Source organism: Oncorhynchus mykiss, chromosome 4 (assembly GCF_057628025.1).
Source record: "Oncorhynchus mykiss isolate SJ-2025 chromosome 4, ASM5762802v1, whole genome shotgun sequence".
Classification (NCBI taxonomy): domain Eukaryota; kingdom Metazoa; phylum Chordata; class Actinopteri; order Salmoniformes; family Salmonidae; genus Oncorhynchus; species Oncorhynchus mykiss.
In genome coordinates, this window is record NC_143025.1 from 91,570,001 (window position 1) to 91,592,429 (window position 22,429).

At 42.0% G+C, this 22,429-nt stretch overlaps 1 protein-coding gene and 1 long non-coding RNA gene across 6 annotated transcripts in view; both read left to right on the forward strand.

The window, feature by feature from the left end:
• The window catches only part of LOC118964483 (uncharacterized), a 9,088-nt gene extending 8,506 nt beyond the window's left edge, over positions 1-582 (forward strand). For 4 of the 5 annotated variants that reach the window (XR_016495651.1, XR_016495652.1, XR_005051549.2 and 1 more), the window contains exon 3: positions 1-582. This exon is cut by the window's left edge. This is a non-coding gene — a long non-coding RNA (uncharacterized LOC118964483). The other variant, XR_005051550.2, reaches the window with a different exon arrangement.
• Positions 583-1,801: 1,219 nt separating this feature from the next.
• The window catches only part of eif2b4 (eukaryotic translation initiation factor 2B subunit delta), a 38,086-nt gene continuing 17,458 nt past the window's right edge, over positions 1,802-22,429 (forward strand). The window contains exons 1-5 of the mRNA XM_036976381.2: positions 1,802-1,881; positions 2,341-2,378; positions 18,684-18,855; positions 19,258-19,482; positions 21,963-22,045. Of these exons, the coding sequence (XP_036832276.2) occupies positions 1,860-1,881; positions 2,341-2,378; positions 18,684-18,855; positions 19,258-19,482; positions 21,963-22,045 (540 nt within the window). The 5' untranslated portion in view covers positions 1,802-1,859. The remainder of the gene's footprint in view (positions 1,882-2,340; positions 2,379-18,683; positions 18,856-19,257; positions 19,483-21,962; positions 22,046-22,429) is intronic.

Consider the following 22,429-nt stretch of genomic DNA (forward strand, 5'->3'; position numbering starts at 1 on the left):
CCTTCAACCAGCTACTGCGTCGTGAACTCAGTCAGCAGACAGACAGACACCCGCAGCGGGAACGAAAGACAGTGTAGCCCTACTGCTGCATGTTTTTGTGTCTCCATAAATCAGTTGTTAATGTGTTTTTGTGTCTCCATAAATCAGGTGTCATTGTGTTTTTGTGTCTCCATAAATCAGGTGTTAATGTGTTTTTGTGTCTCCATAAATCAGGTGTCATTGTGTTTTTGTGTCTCCATAAATCAGGTGTTAATGTGTTTTTGTGTCTTCATAAATCAGGTGTCAATGTGTTTTTGTGTCTCCATAAATCAGGTGTTAATGTGTTTTTGTGTCTCCATAAATCAGGTGTCATTGTGTTTTTGTGTCTCCATAAATCAGGTGTCATTGTGTTTTTGTGTCTCCATAAATCAGGTGTTAATGTGTTTTTGTGTCTCCATAAATCAGGTGTTAATGTGTTTTTGTGTCTCCATAAATCAGGTGTAAAATGGACAACATTTTGTACACTATGGATTCCCTTTTCATACTGTATGTTTCGGTCTTGTTTATTGTTGTGCTTGAAAAATAAAGAATTAAAAGATGTGATTGTGCTTTTATCTCTGATGTTTGCATTAAGTTGTCGTGATATGAAAATAAAATCTAGAAATATGAAGGGGACTCCTTTTGGTCATAGATAGATAGCTACAGTATACTGCCTTTTATTAAATTACTAAACACATTTAGTAGGGTTTTATATATTTATAAACATTTATCATACTATATCTCTATAGCTTATCTAAATTTAAGCTATATTTACAAATGGATGCTGGTAATACCAAGTAGGAATTGGGAATTAATAGAAGTTGCCCCTAAGCTAACAAACTACATGAAGTTTGAGTTCCACATTGGTAATTATAATTAATTATAACTAGTAATAATATCAGTAACTCTTTGAACACTACTCGTAGGTCTAAAATAAGATCATTATACATTTGTGTAATTACTGTTTTTCACATCCTTCATTGTTTTACATTTTACACATCTAATACAACAGAAATAACCAACATCACAAACATTCAAAATACAAATTGTTTATCTCCCATTTCAACATAGCTAACGTAGGTCCTAACAATTTAACTCTAATGCTGCTAGTAATGATAACATTGGAGTTTATTTTTTATTTTAGGGGGTAGATCAGATTTAATATTACAGATAGATGTAATTGTCTGCATCATTTCCAATCACCCATAAATATTTTTTGTAAATCTTTATGTTTGTATATATATATATATATATATATATATATATACACACACACACACACACACAGCGCCTTTGGGAAAGTATTCAGACCCCTTGACTTTTTCCACATTTTGTAACGTTACAGCCTTATTCTAAAATGTATAAAATAAAATAAAATCCTCAGCAATCTACACACAATACCCCATAGTGACATCACAATACCCCATAATGACATTACAATACCCCATAATGACATCACAATACCCCATAATGACAAAGCAAAAACAGGTTGTTTTTTTTGTACATTTATTACAAATAAAAACAGAAATAACTTATTTACATAAGTATTCAGACCCTTTGATATGTGATTCGAAATTGAGCTCAGGTGCATCCTGTTTCCATTGATCATCCTTGAGATGTTTCTACAACTTGATTTAAAGTACTTTACACTACTGTCTATGAGAACCATGAATACGGGGAAGTCCGATGAGTGACAGTTTATAAAAAAGAATGAAAATGCCGTCAACAAATACCTCATTTGTAGTTGCTTGTGAAACCCGTTAACTTCAACCGCAAGAGGGCGCTGTCTATTTCCTCCGCACTAATTCAGACGTGTATTTCCTGCTGAAACTATCGGAAACATGGCAGACTGTGGAGAACCGGGTGAGTCTGAAAACAATGACAGCTGTCAATACACTTAACAAAAAAAAAAAAGATACATCGACTATCGCTACAACTCTGGTTGAAATATCACGGAATAAAACCTGACGTGTCAGCTTGTGTGACCTTTACAGTAAATGTTAACTAGCTACACCAGTCATTGTGGGTAGCATTGCGGGCTAACTAACTAGCCTGAGAAGTGATGGTAGCTTCATGTTACTGAAGAATATTGTGTCATTTACATTGATTCATGAGCCAACATTTTTTTTAAAATATAAAGATTTCTTTAAAACAACACCCCTAGTAAAAGTGTTATAGTTAGTTCTCCTGTAAGATATCACTGTTTAACTAGGACATGGCTTGCTAGTCAGATGAAGAGAGCATTGTCCCAGCTGCATGCTGGAGTAACTTTTACAGTCCTGTGTCATCCTCATCACCACACTGTATTCATCGCCCTTACAGATGGCCCTGGCAACAAAGATGATATCACACGCTCAAAAGTAAGTATTTTCAAAACACCGAGACAATGTACCGAATGATTTTAAATCCGAGAACAAAACGACATGACATTGATATTTCTTATACAATATGTCGCGTCGCGTCACTTTAGAGGAGGGTGATGCACAGACCTCCTCTATGGACGCCCCTACTATAGAGCGCCTGGTTAAATTGTGCTTGGGGGAGTTCATTCTGGCCGTGCCTTTTACACTTGTTTACACTGGGCTTGCACTGGGGTTGGAACGCAATCAAGGTTACATTAAGAAACCATAGTGGCGGGCGTTTTAGATATGGGTCGAAGAACATGCAGGGATGGGAGTGGCAGTGTCATGAGCTGATTGGCTGACCAGTGCCATTCCAAAATGGCTGAGGTGGCTACTGTTAGCGAGCATGAGAACGAAAAGGGTCGTTTTCTGGAGAAAAAAAACTCGCAGTATTTCAATCTTCTCAATGGAACAGTGTGGATCAAATTTGGAGTATGGTGGCATGCATTGAGGTACGTTTTCCTGACCCATGTCTAGCGCCGGCTTCTCAGCGTGTAAACAAGCGTAAGGGTCGGTATTATCTTGAAAACCGTTCTTCTCCATATGTAGAGTTTCAGATATTACATTATTTATTTATTTTAAATACTTGTTTATTTTACCTTTATTTAGTCGGTTAAGAACAAATTCTTATTTTCAATGACGACCTAGGAACAGTGGGTTAACGGCCTTGTTCAGGGGGCAGAACAACATATTTTGTACCTTGTCATCTCAGGGATTTGATCTAGCAGCCTCTCGGTTACTAGTCCAACGCTCCAACCACTAGGCTACGCTGCCGCCCCATTCGCACACTGATGGCTACGTGTGAACTACAATTTCCCGACGCTGACGTTTCTCGAAATGGTAAAAAGACAATCATCGCTTTCAAACCGGTTTTCAAAACATATGCTGATATAACATTAGGCCCCTTATCTTTCATATCAGCGATATAGACGTACTGTAGCAGTGTTGCACAGATCCACAAGCTGTGTGAGCCTCCAGTTTACCAACTACACTTCCTCTCCAGCTACACACCGGTGTTCCGAGCATGCTACATATTTACATAAAAAAAATATATCATATTTAACCTTTAAATTAACTAGACAAGTCAGTTAAGAACAATTTCTTATTTACAATGACGGCCTACCAGAAGGCAAAAGGCCTCCTGCGGGGACTGGGGATAGAAAAATACATTTTTAAATATCACGACAAGAGAGACAACACGACATAGAGACCTAAGACGACAACATAGAGACCTAGGACGACAACATAGAGACCTAAGACGACGAGCAACACATTAACACGCAGCATGGCGAGCAACACATGAACACAGCATGGCGAGCAACACATGAAAACACAGCATGGCGAGCAACACATGAAAACACAGCATGGCGAGCAACACATGAAAACACAGCATGGCGAGCAACACATGAAAACACAGCATGGCGAGCAACACATGAACACACAGCATGGCGAGAAGCACATGAAAACACAGCATGGCGAGCAACACATGAAAACACAGCACGGCGAGCAACACATGAACACACAGCATTGCGAGCAACACATGAACACACAGCATGGCGAGCAACACATGAAAACACAGCATGGCGAGCAACACATGAAAACACAGCATGGCGAGCAACACATGAAAACACAGCATGGCGAGCAACACATGAAAACACAGCATGGCGAGCAACACACGAAAACACAGCATGGCGAGCAACACACGAACACATAGCATTGCGAGCAACACATGAAAACATGAAAACACAGCATGGTGAGCAACACATGAACACACAGCACGGCGAGCAACACATGAACACACAGCATGGCGAGCAACACATGAAAACACAGCATGGCGAGCAACACATGAAAACACAGCATTGCGAGCAACACATGAAAACACAGCATGGCGAGCAACACATGAAAACACAGCATGCGAGCAACACATGAAAACACAGCATGGCGAGCAACACACGAAAACACAGCATGGCGAGCAACACACGAACACATAGCATTGCGAGCAACACATGAAAACATGAAAACACAGCATGGTGAGCAACACATGAACACACAGCACGGCGAGCAACACATGAACACACAGCACGGCGAGCAACACATGAACACACAGCACGGCGAGCAACACATGAACACACAGCATGGCGAGCAACACATGAAAACACAGCATGGCGAGCAACACATGAAAACACAGCATGGCGAGCAACACACGAAAACACAGCATGGCGAGCAACACACGAACACATAGCATTGCGAGCAACACATGAAAACATGAAAACACAGCATGGTGAGCAACACATGAACACACAGCATGGCGAGCAACACATGAACACACAGCACGGCGAGCAACACATGAACACACAGCATGGCGAGCAACACATGAAAACTGCACAAAAATGTGCTTCATTTTTAAATGTTATTTTTTAGATAGCAAGTTAGCACAGGTGGTGACGTATGTCTTGTCTTTCTGTCTTCTGTAAAAACAAGTGATATGGCATGTGGGAACACTATAACCCTGGTTTGTTTAGCAACAAGACCGAATCATGCAGAACGGAAGGGGTTTTGCTTAGATTGTTGACAACATGTAAACTATATTGCGTCTCCAAATGTCTATTGAAAACATAAATACATTTGCAAAATGACCACTTGTTGTCTCTCAAATACATTGTTACAGTTGGTTAGTTAGCTCGCTAGTGTATTTTTTGTTGTTGTTGTTGCCATATTAGCGTTGAAATGAAATGAGTCAAAACACCTCAAACAAGACGTGGTATCGAGAACAAGATGAAACGAGTCGCTTACGATTCTCCACATGGCAGTTTCTAGTCATCGTTGGAAGCCATCTGGCCGGTCCAGACTCACAAAAACTCAGACTTCTGCCCCATTTTAAAAACAGGCGCATCGTTTTCGTGACTTCGGGCAGCTAACCCATATATAAAGGTGTGTATCAATTTGACCTCATTTAATAATTTTTTTACATCTGGGTGATATGAAAGATAAGGTGTTTATGCTTCCAAAACCGTAGCGCAAGCGATGCGTGTTAATGTTCAGACCGAGCGTTTGGGGGCTTTTACCGAAACTTAACCGTACAAAAACGGAGTCAGGATCAAGGGCTGGGTCCGTATCGACTGGCTTAGGAGCAATTAAAAATAAATAGATATATCAATGGTTTAACTAGTGAGAAATATGTGTGAGTATTGAAAATATCTGTGCGTTTGCTTCATTTACTGTCATCCTAAATTTAAGATATAGAATTATTTTGTCGTATCTAATTAAATCTACACTGAGTATACACTAAGGTGGACAAAACATTAGGAACACCTTCCTAATATTGAGTTGCAGCCCCCTTTTGCCCTCAGAACAGGCTCAAATCGTTAGGACATGGACTCCACAAGGTGTAGAAAGCGTTTCACAGGGATGCTGGTCTCATGTCGACTCCAATGCTTCCCACAGTTGTGTCAAGTTGGCTGGATGTCCTTTGGGTGGTGGACTATTTTTGATATTTAATGAAGCTGCCAGTTGAGGACTTGTGAGGCGTCTGTTTCTCAAACTAGACACTATTGTACTTGTCCTCTTTCTCAGTTGTGCACCGGAGCCTCCCACTCCTCTTTCTATTCTGGTTAGAGCTGACCCTGTATATAGCTACTGACCCTGGAACTGTCCCTGTATATAGCTACTGTCCCTGTATATAGCTACTGTCCATGTATATAACTACTGACCCTGTATATAACTACTGACCCTGTATATAGCTACTGACCCTGTATATAGCTACTGTCCCTGTATATAACTACTGACCCTGTATATAACTACTGACCCTGTATATAACTACTGACCCTGTATATAACTACTGACCCTGTATATAACTACTGACCCTGTATATAGCTACTGACCCTGTATATAACTACTGACCCTGTATATAGCTACTGACCCTGGAACTGTCCCTGTATATAACTACTGACCCTGTATATAGCTACTGACCCTGTATATAGCTACTGACCCTGTATATAGCTACTGACCCTGTATATAGCTACTGACCCTGTATATAACTACTGACCCTGTATATAGCTACTGACCCTGTATATAGCTACTGACCCTGTATATAGCTACTGACCCTGTATATAGCTACTGACCCTGTATATAGCCACTGACCCTGTATATAGCTACTGACCCTGTATATAGCCACTGACCCTGTATATAGCTACTGACCCTGTATATAGCCACTGACCCTGTATATAACTCCTGACCCTGTATATAACTCCTGACCCTGTAACTGACCCTGTATATAGCTACTGACCCTGTATATAGCTACTGACCCTGTATATAACTACTGACCCTGTATATAGCTACTGACCCTGTATATAGCTACTGACCCTGTATATAGCCACTGACCCTGTATATAGCTACTGACCCTGTATATAACTTCTGACCCTGTATATAACGACTGACCCTGTATATAACGACTGACCCTGTATATAACTACTGACCCTGTATATAACTACTGACCCTGTATATAACTACTGACCCTGGAACTGTCCCTGTATATAACTACTGACCCTGTATATAGCTACTGACCCTGTATATAGCTACTGACCCTGTATATAACTACTGACCCTGTATATAACTACTGACCCTGTATATAGCTACTGACCCTGGAACTGTCCATGTATATAACTACAGACCCTGTATATAGCTACTGACCCTGTATATAACTACAGACCCTGTATATAGCTACTGACCCTGTATATAACTACAGACCCTGTATATAACTACTGACCCTGTATATAACTACTGACCCTGTATATAGCTACTGACCCTGTATATAGTTACTGACCCTGTATATAACTACTGACCCTGTATATAACTACTGACCCTGTATATAGTTACTGACCCTGTATATAACTACAGACCCTGTATATAGTTACTGACCCTGTATATAACTACAGACCCTGTATATAGTTACTGACCCTGTATATAACTACTGACCCTGTATATAACTACTGACCCTGTATATAGCTACTGACCTTGGAACTGACCCTGTATATAGCTACTGACCCTGTATATAGCTACTGACCCTGGAACTGACCCTGTATATAACTACTGACCCTGTACATAGCTACTGACCCTGTATATAACTACTGACCCTGTATATAGCTACTGACCCTGTATATAACTACTGACCCTGTATATAACTACTGACCCTGTATATAACTACTGTCCCTGTATATAACTACTGACCCTGTATATAACTACTGACCCTGTATGTAACTACTGACCCTGTATGTAACTACTGACCCTGTATATAACTACTGACCCTGTATATAACTACTGACCCTGTATATAACTACTGACCCTGTATATAACTACTGCCCCTGTATATAACTACTGACCCTGTATATAGCTACTGACCCTGTATATAACTACAGACCCTGCATATAGCTACTGACCCTGTATATAACTACTGACCCTGTTTATAACTACTGACCCTGTATATAGCTACTGACCCTGGAACTGTCCATGTATATAACTACTGACCCTGTATATAGCTACTGACCCTGTATATAACTACTGACCCTGTATATAGCTACTGACCCTGTATATAGCTACTGACCCTGTATATAGCTACTGACCCTGTATATAACTACTGCCCCTGTATATAACTACTGACCCTGTATATAGCTACTGACCCTGTATATAGCTACTGACCCTGTATATAGCTACTGACCCTGTATATAACTACTGACCCTGTATATAACTACAGACCCTGCATATAGCTACTGACCCTGTATATAACTACTGCCCCTGTATATAACTACTGACCCTGTATATAGCTACTGACCCTGTATATAGCTACTGACCCTGTATATAGCTACTGACCCTGTATATAACTACTGACCCTGTATATAGCTACTGACCCTGTATATAGCTACTGACCCTGTATATAGCTACTGACCCTGTATATAACTACTGCCCCTGTATATAACTACTGACCCTGTATATAGCTACTGACCCTGTATATAGCTACTGACCCTGTATATAACTACTGACCCTGTATATAACTACAGACCCTGTATATAGCTACTGACCCTGTAACTGACCCTGTATATAGCTACTGACCCTGTATATAGCTACTGACCCTGTATATAACTACTGCCCCTGTATATAACTACTGCCCCTGTATATAGCTACTGACCCTGTATATAACTACTGCCCCTGTATATAACTACTGACCCTGTATATAGCTACTGACCCTGTATATAACTACAGACCCTGCATATAGCTACTGACCCTGTATATAACTACTGACCCTGTATATAACTACTGACCCTGTATATAGCTACTGACCCTGGAACTGTCCATGTATATAACTACTGACCCTGTATATAGCTACTGACCCTGTATATAGCTACTGACCCTGTATATAGCTACTGACCCTGTATATAACTACTGACCCTGTATATAGCTACTGACCCTGTATATAGCTACTGACCCTGTATATAGCTACTGACCCTGTATATAGCCACTGACCCTGTATATAGCTACTGACCCTGTATATAGCCACTGACCCTGTATATAGCTACTGACCCTGTATATAGCCACTGACCCTGTATATAACTCCTGACCCTGTATATAACTCCTGACCCTGTAACTGACCCTGTATATAGCTACTGACCCTGTATATAGCTACTGACCCTGTATATAACTACTGACCCTGTATATAGCTACTGACCCTGTATATAGCTACTGACCCTGTATATAGCCACTGACCCTGTATATAGCTACTGACCCTGTATATAACTTCTGACCCTGTATATAACGACTGACCCTGTATATAACGACTGACCCTGTATATAACTACTGACCCTGTATATAACTACTGACCCTGTATATAACTACTGACCCTGGAACTGTCCCTGTATATAACTACTGACCCTGTATATAGCTACTGACCCTGTATATAGCTACTGACCCTGTATATAACTACTGACCCTGTATATAACTACTGACCCTGTATATAGCTACTGACCCTGGAACTGTCCATGTATATAACTACAGACCCTGTATATAGCTACTGACCCTGTATATAACTACAGACCCTGTATATAGCTACTGACCCTGTATATAACTACAGACCCTGTATATAACTACTGACCCTGTATATAACTACTGACCCTGTATATAGCTACTGACCCTGTATATAGTTACTGACCCTGTATATAACTACTGACCCTGTATATAACTACTGACCCTGTATATAGTTACTGACCCTGTATATAACTACAGACCCTGTATATAGTTACTGACCCTGTATATAACTACAGACCCTGTATATAGTTACTGACCCTGTATATAACTACTGACCCTGTATATAACTACTGACCCTGTATATAGCTACTGACCTTGGAACTGACCCTGTATATAGCTACTGACCCTGTATATAGCTACTGACCCTGGAACTGACCCTGTATATAACTACTGACCCTGTACATAGCTACTGACCCTGTATATAACTACTGACCCTGTATATAACTACTGACCCTGTATGTAACTACTGACCCTGTATGTAACTACTGACCCTGTATATAACTACTGACCCTGTATATAACTACTGACCCTGTATATAACTACTGACCCGGTATATAACTACTGACCTTGTATATAACTACTGACCCTGTATATAACTACTGACCCTGTATATAACTACTGACCCTGTATATAACTACTGACCCTGTATATAACTACTGCCCCTGTATATAACTACTGACCCTGTATATAGCTACTGACCCTGTATATAACTACAGACCCTGCATATTGCTACTGACCCTGTATATAACTACTGACCCTGTATATAGCTACTGACCCTGGAACTGTCCATGTATATAACTACTGACCCTGTATATAGCTACTGACCCTGTATATAACTACTGACCCTGTATATAGCTACTGACCCTGTATATAGCTACTGACCCTGTATATAGCTACTGACCCTGTATATAACTACTGCCCCTGTATATAACTACTGACCCTGTATATAGCTACTGACCCTGTATATAGCTACTGACCCTGTATATAGCTACTGACCCTGTATATAGCTACTGACCCTGTATATAGCTACTGACCCTGTATATAGCTACTGACCCTGTATATAACTACTGACCCTGTATATAACTACAGACCCTGCATATAGCTACTGACCCTGTATATAACTACTGCCCCTGTATATAACTACTGACCCTGTATATAGCTACTGACCCTGTATATAGCTACTGACCCTGTATATAGCTACTGACCCTGTATATAACTACTGACCCTGTATATAGCTACTGACCCTGTATATAGCTACTGACCCTGTATATAGCTACTGACCCTGTATATAACTACTGCCCCTGTATATAACTACTGACCCTGTATATAGCTACTGACCCTGTATATAGCTACTGACCCTGTATATAGCTACTGACCCTGTATATAACTACTGACCCTGTATATAACTACAGACCCTGTATATAGCTACTGACCCTGTAACTGACCCTGTATATAGCTACTGACCCTGTATATAGCTACTGACCCTGTATATAACTACTGCCCCTGTATATAACTACTGCCCCTGTATATAGCTACTGACCCTGTATATAACTACTGCCCCTGTATATAACTACTGACCCTGTATATAGCTACTGACCCTGTATATAACTACAGACCCTGCATATAGCTACTGACCCTGTATATAACTACTGACCCTGTATATAACTACTGACCCTGTATATAGCTACTGACCCTGGAACTGTCCATGTATATAACTACTGACCCTGTATATAGCTACTGACCCTGTATATAACTACTGCCCCTGTATATAACTACTGACCCTGTATATAGCTACTGACCCTGTATATAGCTACTGACCCTGTATATAGCTACTGACCCTGTATATAGCTACTGACCCTGTATATAGCCACTGACCCTGTATATAGCTACTGACCCTGTATATAGCCACTGACCCTGTATATAGCTACTGACCCTGTATATAGCCACTGACCCTGTATATAACTCCTGACCCTGTATATAACTCCTGACCCTGTAACTGACCCTGTATATAGCTACTGACCCTGTATATAGCTACTGACCCTGTATATAGCTACTGACCCTGTATATAACTACTGCCCCTGTATATAACTACTGACCCTGTATATAGCTACTGACCCTGTATATAGCTACTGACCCTGTATATAGCTACTGACCCTGTATATAACTACTGACCCTGTATATAACTACAGACCCTGCATATAGCTACTGACCCTGTATATAACTACTGCCCCTGTATATAACTACTGACCCTGTATATAGCTACTGACCCTGTATATAGCTACTGACCCTGTATATAGCTACTGACCCTGTATATAGCTACTGACCCTGTATATAGCTACTGACCCTGTATATAGCTACTGACCCTGTATATAGCTACTGCCCCTGTATATAACTACTGACCCTGTATATAACTACTGACCCTGTATATAGCTACTGACCCTGTATATAACTACTGCCCCTGTATATAACTACTGACCCTGTATATAACTACTGACCCTGTATATAGCTACTGTCCCTGTATATAACTACTGACCCTGTATATAGCTACTGACCCTGTATATAACTACAGACCCTGCATATAGCTACTGACCCTGTATATAACTACTGACCCTGTATATAACTACTGACCCTGTATATAGCTACTGACCCTGGAACTGTCCATGTATATAACTACTGACCCTGTATATAGCTACTGACCCTGTATATAACTACTGCCCCTGTATATAACTACTGACCCTGTATATAGCTACTGACCCTGTATATAGCTACTGACCCTGTATATAGCTACTGACCCTGTATATAGCTACTGACCCTGTATATAGCCACTGACCCTGTATATAGCTACTGACCCTGTATATAGCCACTGACCCTGTATATAGCTACTGACCCTGTATATAGCCACTGACCCTGTATATAACTCCTGACCCTGTATATAACTCCTGACCCTGTAACTGACCCTGTATATAGCTACTGACCCTGTATATAGCTACTGACCCTGTATATAGCTACTGACCCTGTATATAACTACTGCCCCTGTATATAACTACTGACCCTGTATATAGCTACTGACCCTGTATATAGCTACTGACCCTGTATATAGCTACTGACCCTGTATATAACTACTGACCCTGTATATAACTACTGACCCTGTATATAGCGACCCTGTATATAGCTACTGACCCTGTATATAGCTACTGACCCTGTATATAGCTACTGACCCTGTATATAGCTACTGACCCTGTATATAGCTACTGACCCTGTATATAACTACTGCCCCTGTATATAACTACTGACCCTGTATATAGCTACTGACCCTGTATATAGCTACTGACCCTGTATATAGCTACTGACCCTGTATATAGCTACTGACCCTGTATATAACTACTGACCCTGTATATAACTACAGACCCTGTATATAGCTACTGACCCTGTAACTGACCCTGTATATAGCTACTGACCCTGTATATAGCTACTGACCCTGTATATAACTACTGCCCCTGTATATAACTACTGCCCCTGTATATAGCTACTGACCCTGTATATAACTACTGCCCCTGTATATAACTACTGACCCTGTATATAGCTACTGACCCTGTATATAACTACAGACCCTGCATATAGCTACTGACCCTGTATATAACTACTGACCCTGTATATAACTACTGACCCTGTATATAGCTACTGACCCTGGAACTGTCCATGTATATAACTACTGACCCTGTATATAGCTACTGACCCTGTATATAGCTACTGACCCTGTATATAGCTACTGACCCTGTATATAACTACTGCCCCTGTATATAACTACTGACCCTGTATATAGCTACTGACCCTGTATATAGCTACTGACCCTGTATATAGCTACTGACCCTGTATATAGCCACTGACCCTGTATATAGCTACTGACCCTGTATATAGCCACTGACCCTGTATATAGCTACTGACCCTGTATATAGCCACTGACCCTGTATATAACTCCTGACCCTGTATATAACTCCTGACCCTGTAACTGACCCTGTATATAGCTACTGACCCTGTATATAGCTACTGACCCTGTATATAACTACTGACCCTGTATATAGCTACTGACCCTGTATATAGCTACTGACCCTGTATATAGCCACTGACCCTGTATATAGCTACTGACCCTGTATATAACTTCTGACCCTGTATATAACGACTGACCCTGTATATAACGACTGACCCTGTATATAACTACTGACCCTGTATATAACTACTGACCCTGTATATAACTACTGACCCTGGAACTGTCCCTGTATATAACTACTGACCCTGTATATAGCTACTGACCCTGTATATAGCTACTGACCCTGTATATAACTACTGACCCTGTATATAACTACTGACCCTGTATATAGCTACTGACCCTGGAACTGTCCATGTATATAACTACAGACCATGTATATAGCTACTGACCCTGTATATAACTACAGACCCTGTATATAGCTACTGACCCTGTATATAACTACAGACCCTGTATATAGCTACTGACCCTGTATATAACTACAGACCCTGTATATAACTACTGACCCTGTATATAGCTACTGACCCTGTATATAGTTACTGACCCTGTATATAGTTACTGACCCTGTATATAACTACTGACCCTGTATATAACTACTGACCCTGTATATAGTTACTGACCCTGTATATAACTACAGACCCTGTATATAGTTACTGACCCTGTATATAACTACAGACCCTGTATATAGTTACTGACCCTGTATATAACTACTGACCCTGTATATAACTACTGACCCTGTATATAGCTACTGACCTTGGAACTGACCCTGTATATAGCTACTGACCCTGTATATAGCTACTGACCCTGGAACTGACCCTGTATATAACTACTGACCCTGTACATAGCTACTGACCCTGTATATAACTACTGACCCTGTATATAACTACTGACCCTGTATGTAACTACTGACCCTGTATGTAACTACTGACCCTGTATATAACTACTGACCCTGTATATAACTACTGACCCGGTATATAACTACTGACCTTGTATATAACTACTGACCTTGTATATAACTACTGACCCTGTATATAACTACTGACCCTGTATATAACTACTGCCCCTGTATATAACTACTGACCCTGTATATAACTACTGCCCCTGTATATAACTACTGACCCTGTATATAGCTACTGACCCTGTATATAACTACAGACCCTGCATATAGCTACTGACCCTGTATATAACTACTGACCCTGTTTATAACTACTGACCCTGTATATAGCTACTGACCCTGGAACTGTCCATGTATATAACTACTGACCCTGTATATAGCTACTGACCCTGTATATAACTACTGACCCTGTATATAGCTACTGACCCTGTATATAGCTACTGACCCTGTATATAGCTACTGACCCTGTATATAACTACTGCCCCTGTATATAACTACTGACCCTGTATATAGCTACTGACCCTGTATATAGCTACTGACCCTGTATATAACTACTGACCCTGTATATAACTACAGACCCTGCATATAGCTACTGCCCCTGTATATAACTACTGCCCCTGTATATAACTACTGACCCTGTATATAGCTACTGACCCTGTATATAGCTACTGACCCTGTATATAGCTACTGACCCTGTATATAACTACTGACCCTGTATATAGCTACTGACCCTGTATATAGCTACTGACCCTGTATATAGCTACTGACCCTGTATATAACTACTGCCCCTGTATATAACTACTGACCCTGTATATAGCTACTGACCCTGTATATAGCTACTGACCCTGTATATAGCTACTGACCCTGTATATAACTACTGACCCTGTATATAACTACAGACCCTGTATATAGCTACTGACCCTGTAACTGACCCTGTATATAGCTACTGACCCTGTATATAGCTACTGACCCTGTATATAACTACTGCCCCTGTATATAACTACTGCCCCTGTATATAGCTACTGACCCTGTATATAACTACTGCCCCTGTATATAACTACTGACCCTGTATATAGCTACTGACCCTGTATATAACTACAGACCCTGCATATAGCTACAGACCCTGCATATAGCTACTGACCCTGTATATAACTACTGACCCTGTATATAACTACTGACCCTGTATATAGCTACTGACCCTGGAACTGTCCATGTATATAACTACTGACCCTGTATATAGCTACTGACCCTGTATATAACTACTGACCCTGTATATAGCTACTGACCCTGTATATAGCTATTGACCCTGTATATAGCTACTGACCCTGTATATAACTACTGCCCCTGTATATAACTACTGACTGACCCTGTATATAGCTACTGACCCTGTATATAGCTACTGACCCTGTATATAACTACTGACCCTGTATATAACTACAGACCCTGCATATAGCTACTGACCCTGTATATAACTACTGCCCCTGTATATAACTACTGACCCTGTATATAGCTACTGACCCTGTATATAGCTACTGACCCTGTATATAGCTACTGACCCTGTATATAACTACTGACCCTGTATATAGCTACTGACCCTGTATATAACTACAGACCCTGTATATAGCTACTGACCCTGTATATAACTACAGACCCTGTATATAACTACTGACCCTGTATATAACTACTGACCCTGTATATAGCTACTGACCCTGTATATAGTTACTGACCCTGTATATAACTACTGACCCTGTATATAACTACTGACCCTGTATATAGTTACTGACCCTGTATATAACTACAGACCCTGTATATAGTTACTGACCCTGTATATAACTACAGACCCTGTATATAGTTACTGACCCTGTATATAACTACTGACCCTGTATATAACTACTGACCCTGTATATAGCTACTGACCTTGGAACTGACCCTGTATATAGCTACTGACCCTGTATATAGCTACTGACCCTGGAACTGACCCTGTATATAACTACTGACCCTGTACATAGCTACTGACCCTGTATATAACTACTGACCCTGTATATAACTACTGACCCTGTATGTAACTACTGACCCTGTATATAACTACTGACCCTGTATATAACTACTGACCCGGTATATAACTACTGACCTTGTATATAACTACTGACCCTGTATATAACTACTGCCCCTGTATATAACTACTGACCCTGTATATAACTACTGCCCCTGTATATAACTACTGACCCTGTATATAGCTACTGACCCTGTATATAACTACAGACCCTGCATATAGCTACTGACCCTGTATATAACTACTGACCCTGTTTATAACTACTGACCCTGTATATAGCTACTGACCCTGGAACTGTCCATGTATATAACTACTGACCCTGTATATAGCTACTGACCCTGTATATAACTACTGACCCTGTATATAGCTACTGACCCTGTATATAGCTACTGACCCTGTATATAGCTACTGACCCTGTATATAACTACTGCCCCTGTATATAACTACTGACCCTGTATATAGCTACTGACCCTGTATATAGCTACTGACCCTGTATATAACTACTGACCCTGTATATAACTACTGACCCTGTATATAACTACAGACCCTGCATATAGCTACTGCCCCTGTATATAACTACTGCCCCTGTATATAACTACTGACCCTGTATATAGCTACTGACCCTGTATATAGCTACTGACCCTGTATATAGCTACTGACCCTGTATATAACTACTGACCCTGTATATAGCTACTGACCCTGTATATAGCTACTGACCCTGTATATAGCTACTGACCCTGTATATAACTACTGCCCCTGTATATAACTACTGACCCTGTATATAGCTACTGACCCTGTATATAGCTACTGACCCTGTATATAGCTACTGACCCTGTATATAACTACTGACCCTGTATATAACTACAGACCCTGTATATAGCTACTGACCCTGTAACTGACCCTGTATATAGCTACTGACCCTGTATATAGCTACTGACCCTGTATATAACTACTGCCCCTGTATATAACTACTGCCCCTGTATATAGCTACTGACCCTGTATATAACTACTGCCCCTGTATATAACTACTGACCCTGTATATAGCTACTGACCCTGTATATAACTACAGACCCTGCATATAGCTACTGACCCTGTATATAACTACTGACCCTGTATATAACTACTGACCCTGTATATAGCTACTGACCCTGGAACTGTCCATGTATATAACTACTGACCCTGTATATAGCTACTGACCCTGTATATAACTACTGACCCTGTATATAGCTACTGACCCTGTATATAGCTATTGACCCTGTATATAGCTACTGACCCTGTATATAACTACTGCCCCTGTATATAACTACTGACCCTGTATATAGCTACTGACCCTGTATATAGCTACTGACCCTGTATATAGCTACTGACCCTGTATATAACTACTGACCCTGTATATAACTACAGACCCTGCATATAGCTACTGACCCTGTATATAACTACTGCCCCTGTATATAACTACTGACCCTGTATATAGCTACTGACCCTGTATATAGCTACTGACCCTGTATATAGCTACTGACCCTGTATATAACTACTGACCCTGTATATAGCTACTGACCCTGTATATAGCTACTGACCCTGTATATAGCTACTGCCCCTGTATATAACTACTGACCCTGTATATAACTACTGACCCTGTATATAGCTACTGACCCTGTATATAACTACTGCCCCTGTATATAACTACTGACCCTGTATATAACTACTGACCCTGTATATAGCTACTGTCCCTGTATATAACTACTGACCCTGTATATAACTACTGACCCTGTATATAACTACTGCCCCTGTATATAACTACTGACCCTGTATATAGCTACTGACCCTGTATATAGCTACTGACCCTGTATATAGCGACCCTGTATATAGCTACTGACCCTGTATATAACCACTGACCCTGTATATAGCTACTGACCCTGTATATAACCACTGACCCTGTATATAGCTACTGACCCTGTATATAACTACTGACCCTGTATATAACTACTGTCCCTGTATATAACTACTGACCCTGTATATAACTACTGTCCCTGTATATAACTACTGACCCTGTATATAGCTACTGACCCTGTATATAACTACTGACCCAAACATGTATGGAAAGTTGTGTTTAAATCAAAACGGAGACTGTCAAAAAAGTGATTTGAATTCAACTGAATTTCCCCTTTCACCCCCCCCCCCCCCCCCCCCTACTAGAATGAAGGGAAGGAGTTGACCAAAGAGGAGAAGCAACGTCTGAGGAAACAGAAGAAACAACAGAAGAAACATAAGGAAAGGAAGAATGAAAAGGGCCCGTCAGAAACAGAGAAGGACGAGACGCCTGTCTCCCTGTTGCCACCACCACCACCACCTGTGGCAACACAGAAAGGTGTGGTGTTCTAGCCTGGTCTAATGCTTATTGATATCATCATGTCAAATGGTTTTGCACCATCATCAGAGTGGGTCTGATTAGGATTCCTGGTTTTCCTGAAATCCTGGTTTGAAGGTTTCCTGGACTCAGGAGGGAATAAGCAGGACATCTGGATTCTTCAACCAGGATTTCTGGAAAACCTGGGAATTTATTGAACGTTCAGACAAAGGTCTGATTGTATCATTTTAAATATCTTTGAAAAACAAATACATTTAAAGATTTTCCTGTCATGTTGTCCAGAGCCAGAAATGGCACGTTGACAAAGGTTTTAGAATCAATTCAAACAAACCTTTGTTTCATCATTCATGGTTCCTCCATCCACTTCATTGGTCCGTTCACCTAGTCTGTCTGTTTCCCCAGCTCCCTCAGCATTGCCTGCCCCTGCCTCTGCACCAATACCTGTGCCTGCCTCAGCTCCCTTCCACCCCTCTCCCGCCCCCTCCCCGGCAGACAAGCCAGCCAAGAGCAAAGCTGAGCTGAAGGCAGAGAGGAGAGCCAGGCAGGAGACTGACAGGGCCGCTAAACAGCCAGGCTCCTCGTCCTCCGGCATCAAGACCAAAGTCCCTCTCAGTGAACTAAACCCAGGTACAACAGCTCCCCCCCCGGTGGACCTCTGGAGCACCTTGTTGATTTAGGATGTATCATTTGATAAACTTTGTTTCAGAGGGGAAATTTGACAATTTGAGTTCTGCTGCTTCCACATATTGGTAAATACGTAGTCAATTGATACAACATCCATAGAATAACAACCCCCTCCCCCTATCCCACCCACGCAAAAACTAATTTGTTCATGCCAGGCCAGGCTATGACTAGGGGGCAGTTCATTAGTTCAGGCCAGGCTGTGACTCGGGGGCAGTTCATTAGTTCAGACTGTGACTAGGGGGCAGTTCATTAGTTCAGGCTGTGACTAGGGGGCAGTTCATTAGTTCAAGCCAGGCTGTGACTACGGGGCAGTTCATTAGTACAGGCTGTGACTAGGGGGCAGTTCATTAGTTCAGGCTGTGATTAGGGGGCAGTTCATTAGTTCAGGCTGTGACTAGGGGGCAGTTCATTAGTTCAGGCTGTGACTACGGGGCAGTTCATTAGTTCAGGCTGTGACTAGGGGGCAGTTCATTAGTTCAGGCTGTGACCAGGGGGCAGTTCATTAGTTCAGGCTGTGACCAGGGGGCAGTTCATTAGTTCAGGCTGTGACTACGGGGCAGTTCATTAGTTCAGGCCAGGCTGTGACTAGGGGACAGTTCATTAGTTCAGGCTGTGACTAGGGGGCAGTTCATTAGTTCAGGCTGTGACTAGGGGGCAGTTCATTAGTTCAGGCCAGGCTGTGACCAGGGGGCAGTTCATTAGTCCAGGCTGTGACTAGGGGGCAGTTCATTAGTTCAGGCTGTGACCAGGGGGCAGTTCATTAGTTCAGGCTGTGACCAGGGGGCAGTTCATTAGTTCAGGCTGTGACTAGGGGGCAGTTCATTAGTTCAGGCTGTGACCAGGGGGCAGTTCATTAGTTCAGGCTGTGACTAGGGGGCAGTTCATTAGTTCAGGCTGTGACTAGGGGGCAGTTCATTATTTCAGGCTGTGACCAGGGGGCAGTTCATTAGTTCAGGCTGTGACCAGGGGGCAGTTCATTAGTTCAGGCTGTGACTACGGGGCAGTTCATTAGTTCAGGCTGTGACTAGGGGGCAGTTCATTAGTTCAGGCTGTGACTAGGGGGCAGTTCATTAGTTCAGGCTGTGACCAGGGGGCAGTTCATTAGTTCAGGCTGTGACTAGGGGGCAGTTCATTAGTTCAGGCTGTGACTAGGGGGCAGTTCATTAGTTCAGGCTGTGACTACGGGGCAGTTCATTAGTTCAGGCTGTGACTAGGGGGCAGTTCATTAGTTCAGGCTGTGACCAGGGGGCAGTTCATTAGTTCAGGCTGTGACTAGGGGGCAGTTCATTAGTTCAGGCTGTGACTAGGGGGCAGTTCATTAGTTCAGGCTGTGACTAGGGGGCAGTTCATTAGTTCAGGCTGTGACCAGGGGGCAGTTCATTAGTTCAGGCTGTGACCAGGGGGCAGTTCATTAGTTCAGGCTGTGACTACGGGGCAGTTCATTAGTTCAGGCCAGGCTGTGACCAGGGGGCAGTTCATTAGTTCAGGCTGTGACTCGGGGGCAGTTCATTATTTCAGGCTGTGACCAGGGGGCAGTTCATTAGTTCAGGCTGTGACTACGGGGCAGTTCATTAGTTCAGGCTGTGACTAGGGGGCAGTTCATTAGTTCAGGCTGTGACTAGGGGGCAGTTCATTAGTTCAGGCTGTGACCAGGGGGCAGTTCATTAGTTCAGGCTGTGACTAGGGGGCAGTTCATTAGTTCAGGCTGTGACTAGGGGGCAGTTCATTAGTTCAGGCTGTGACTACGGGGCAGTTCATTAGTTCAGGCTGTGACTAGGGGGCAGTTCATTAGTTCAGGCTGTGACCAGGGGGCAGTTCATTAGTTCAGGCTGTGACTAGGGGGCAGTTCATTAGTTCAGGCTGTGACTAGGGGGCAGTTCATTAGTTCAGGCTGTGACTAGGGGGCAGTTCATTAGTTCAGGCTGTGACCAGGGGGCAGTTCATTAGTTCAGGCTGTGACCAGGGGGCAGTTCATTAGTTCAGGCTGTGACTACGGGGCAGTTCATTAGTTCAGGCCAGGCTGTGACCAGGGGGCACTTCCACATTCCATGGAGGGCCTAATGTGAGGGGAGTTCCTTACCAAATAGTGACCTTAATTCATCAATCGAGTACAAGGGAGTAGTATTCTACATATTGCTGCAGTTGTAGTATACATGGTACCTCAGTAGTAGTATACATGGTACCTCAGTAGTAGTATACATGGTACTTCAGTAGTAGTATACATGGTACTTCAGTAGTAGTATACATGGTACCTCAGTAGTAGTATACATGGTACTTCAGTAGTAGTATACATGGTACCTCAGTAGTAGTATACATGGTACTTCTGTAGTAGAATACATGGTACCTCAGTAGTATTCTACATATTGCTGCAGTTGTAGTAGGTATGTTTTCAACGATCATTTGTGGCTTCCTGTCCCCGTTAGTGGTGAAGAGACTTCCTGAGCATGTCCAAGTGGATGACCCTGCAGTTGTGAAACGACTGGCCAAGAAGTTGGAGAGACAACAGGTTTGTGGCATGTTATTGTCCTCTCACATCGTGCTGCTCTGTTTTCATCAAGGCACTGCTTGACTGATTTAGCAGTACCGCTGAGATTAGCCGTCTCAGTAGATCGTCAGAGTCTTTCCCTTGTATTATTTGTCACGCGAGGACGCACACCTCCCCAAAATCAACATCCGGTGTGTGTCTTTCTAGCCAACATTTTGGGAAGCTATGTATTGATAGGGGAAACTTTGGATTATGGGGAAGATGAAGTCCTAGATAGAAACACAGGGAGTTGTCAGGTAACCAGCCAAACCTCCTCACATCACTAACCTAACCTACCTCCATGTCTCACCGCAATTGCTTCTATTCTGTACCTCACATATCTTTCAGACGCTACCGCACGGCGCC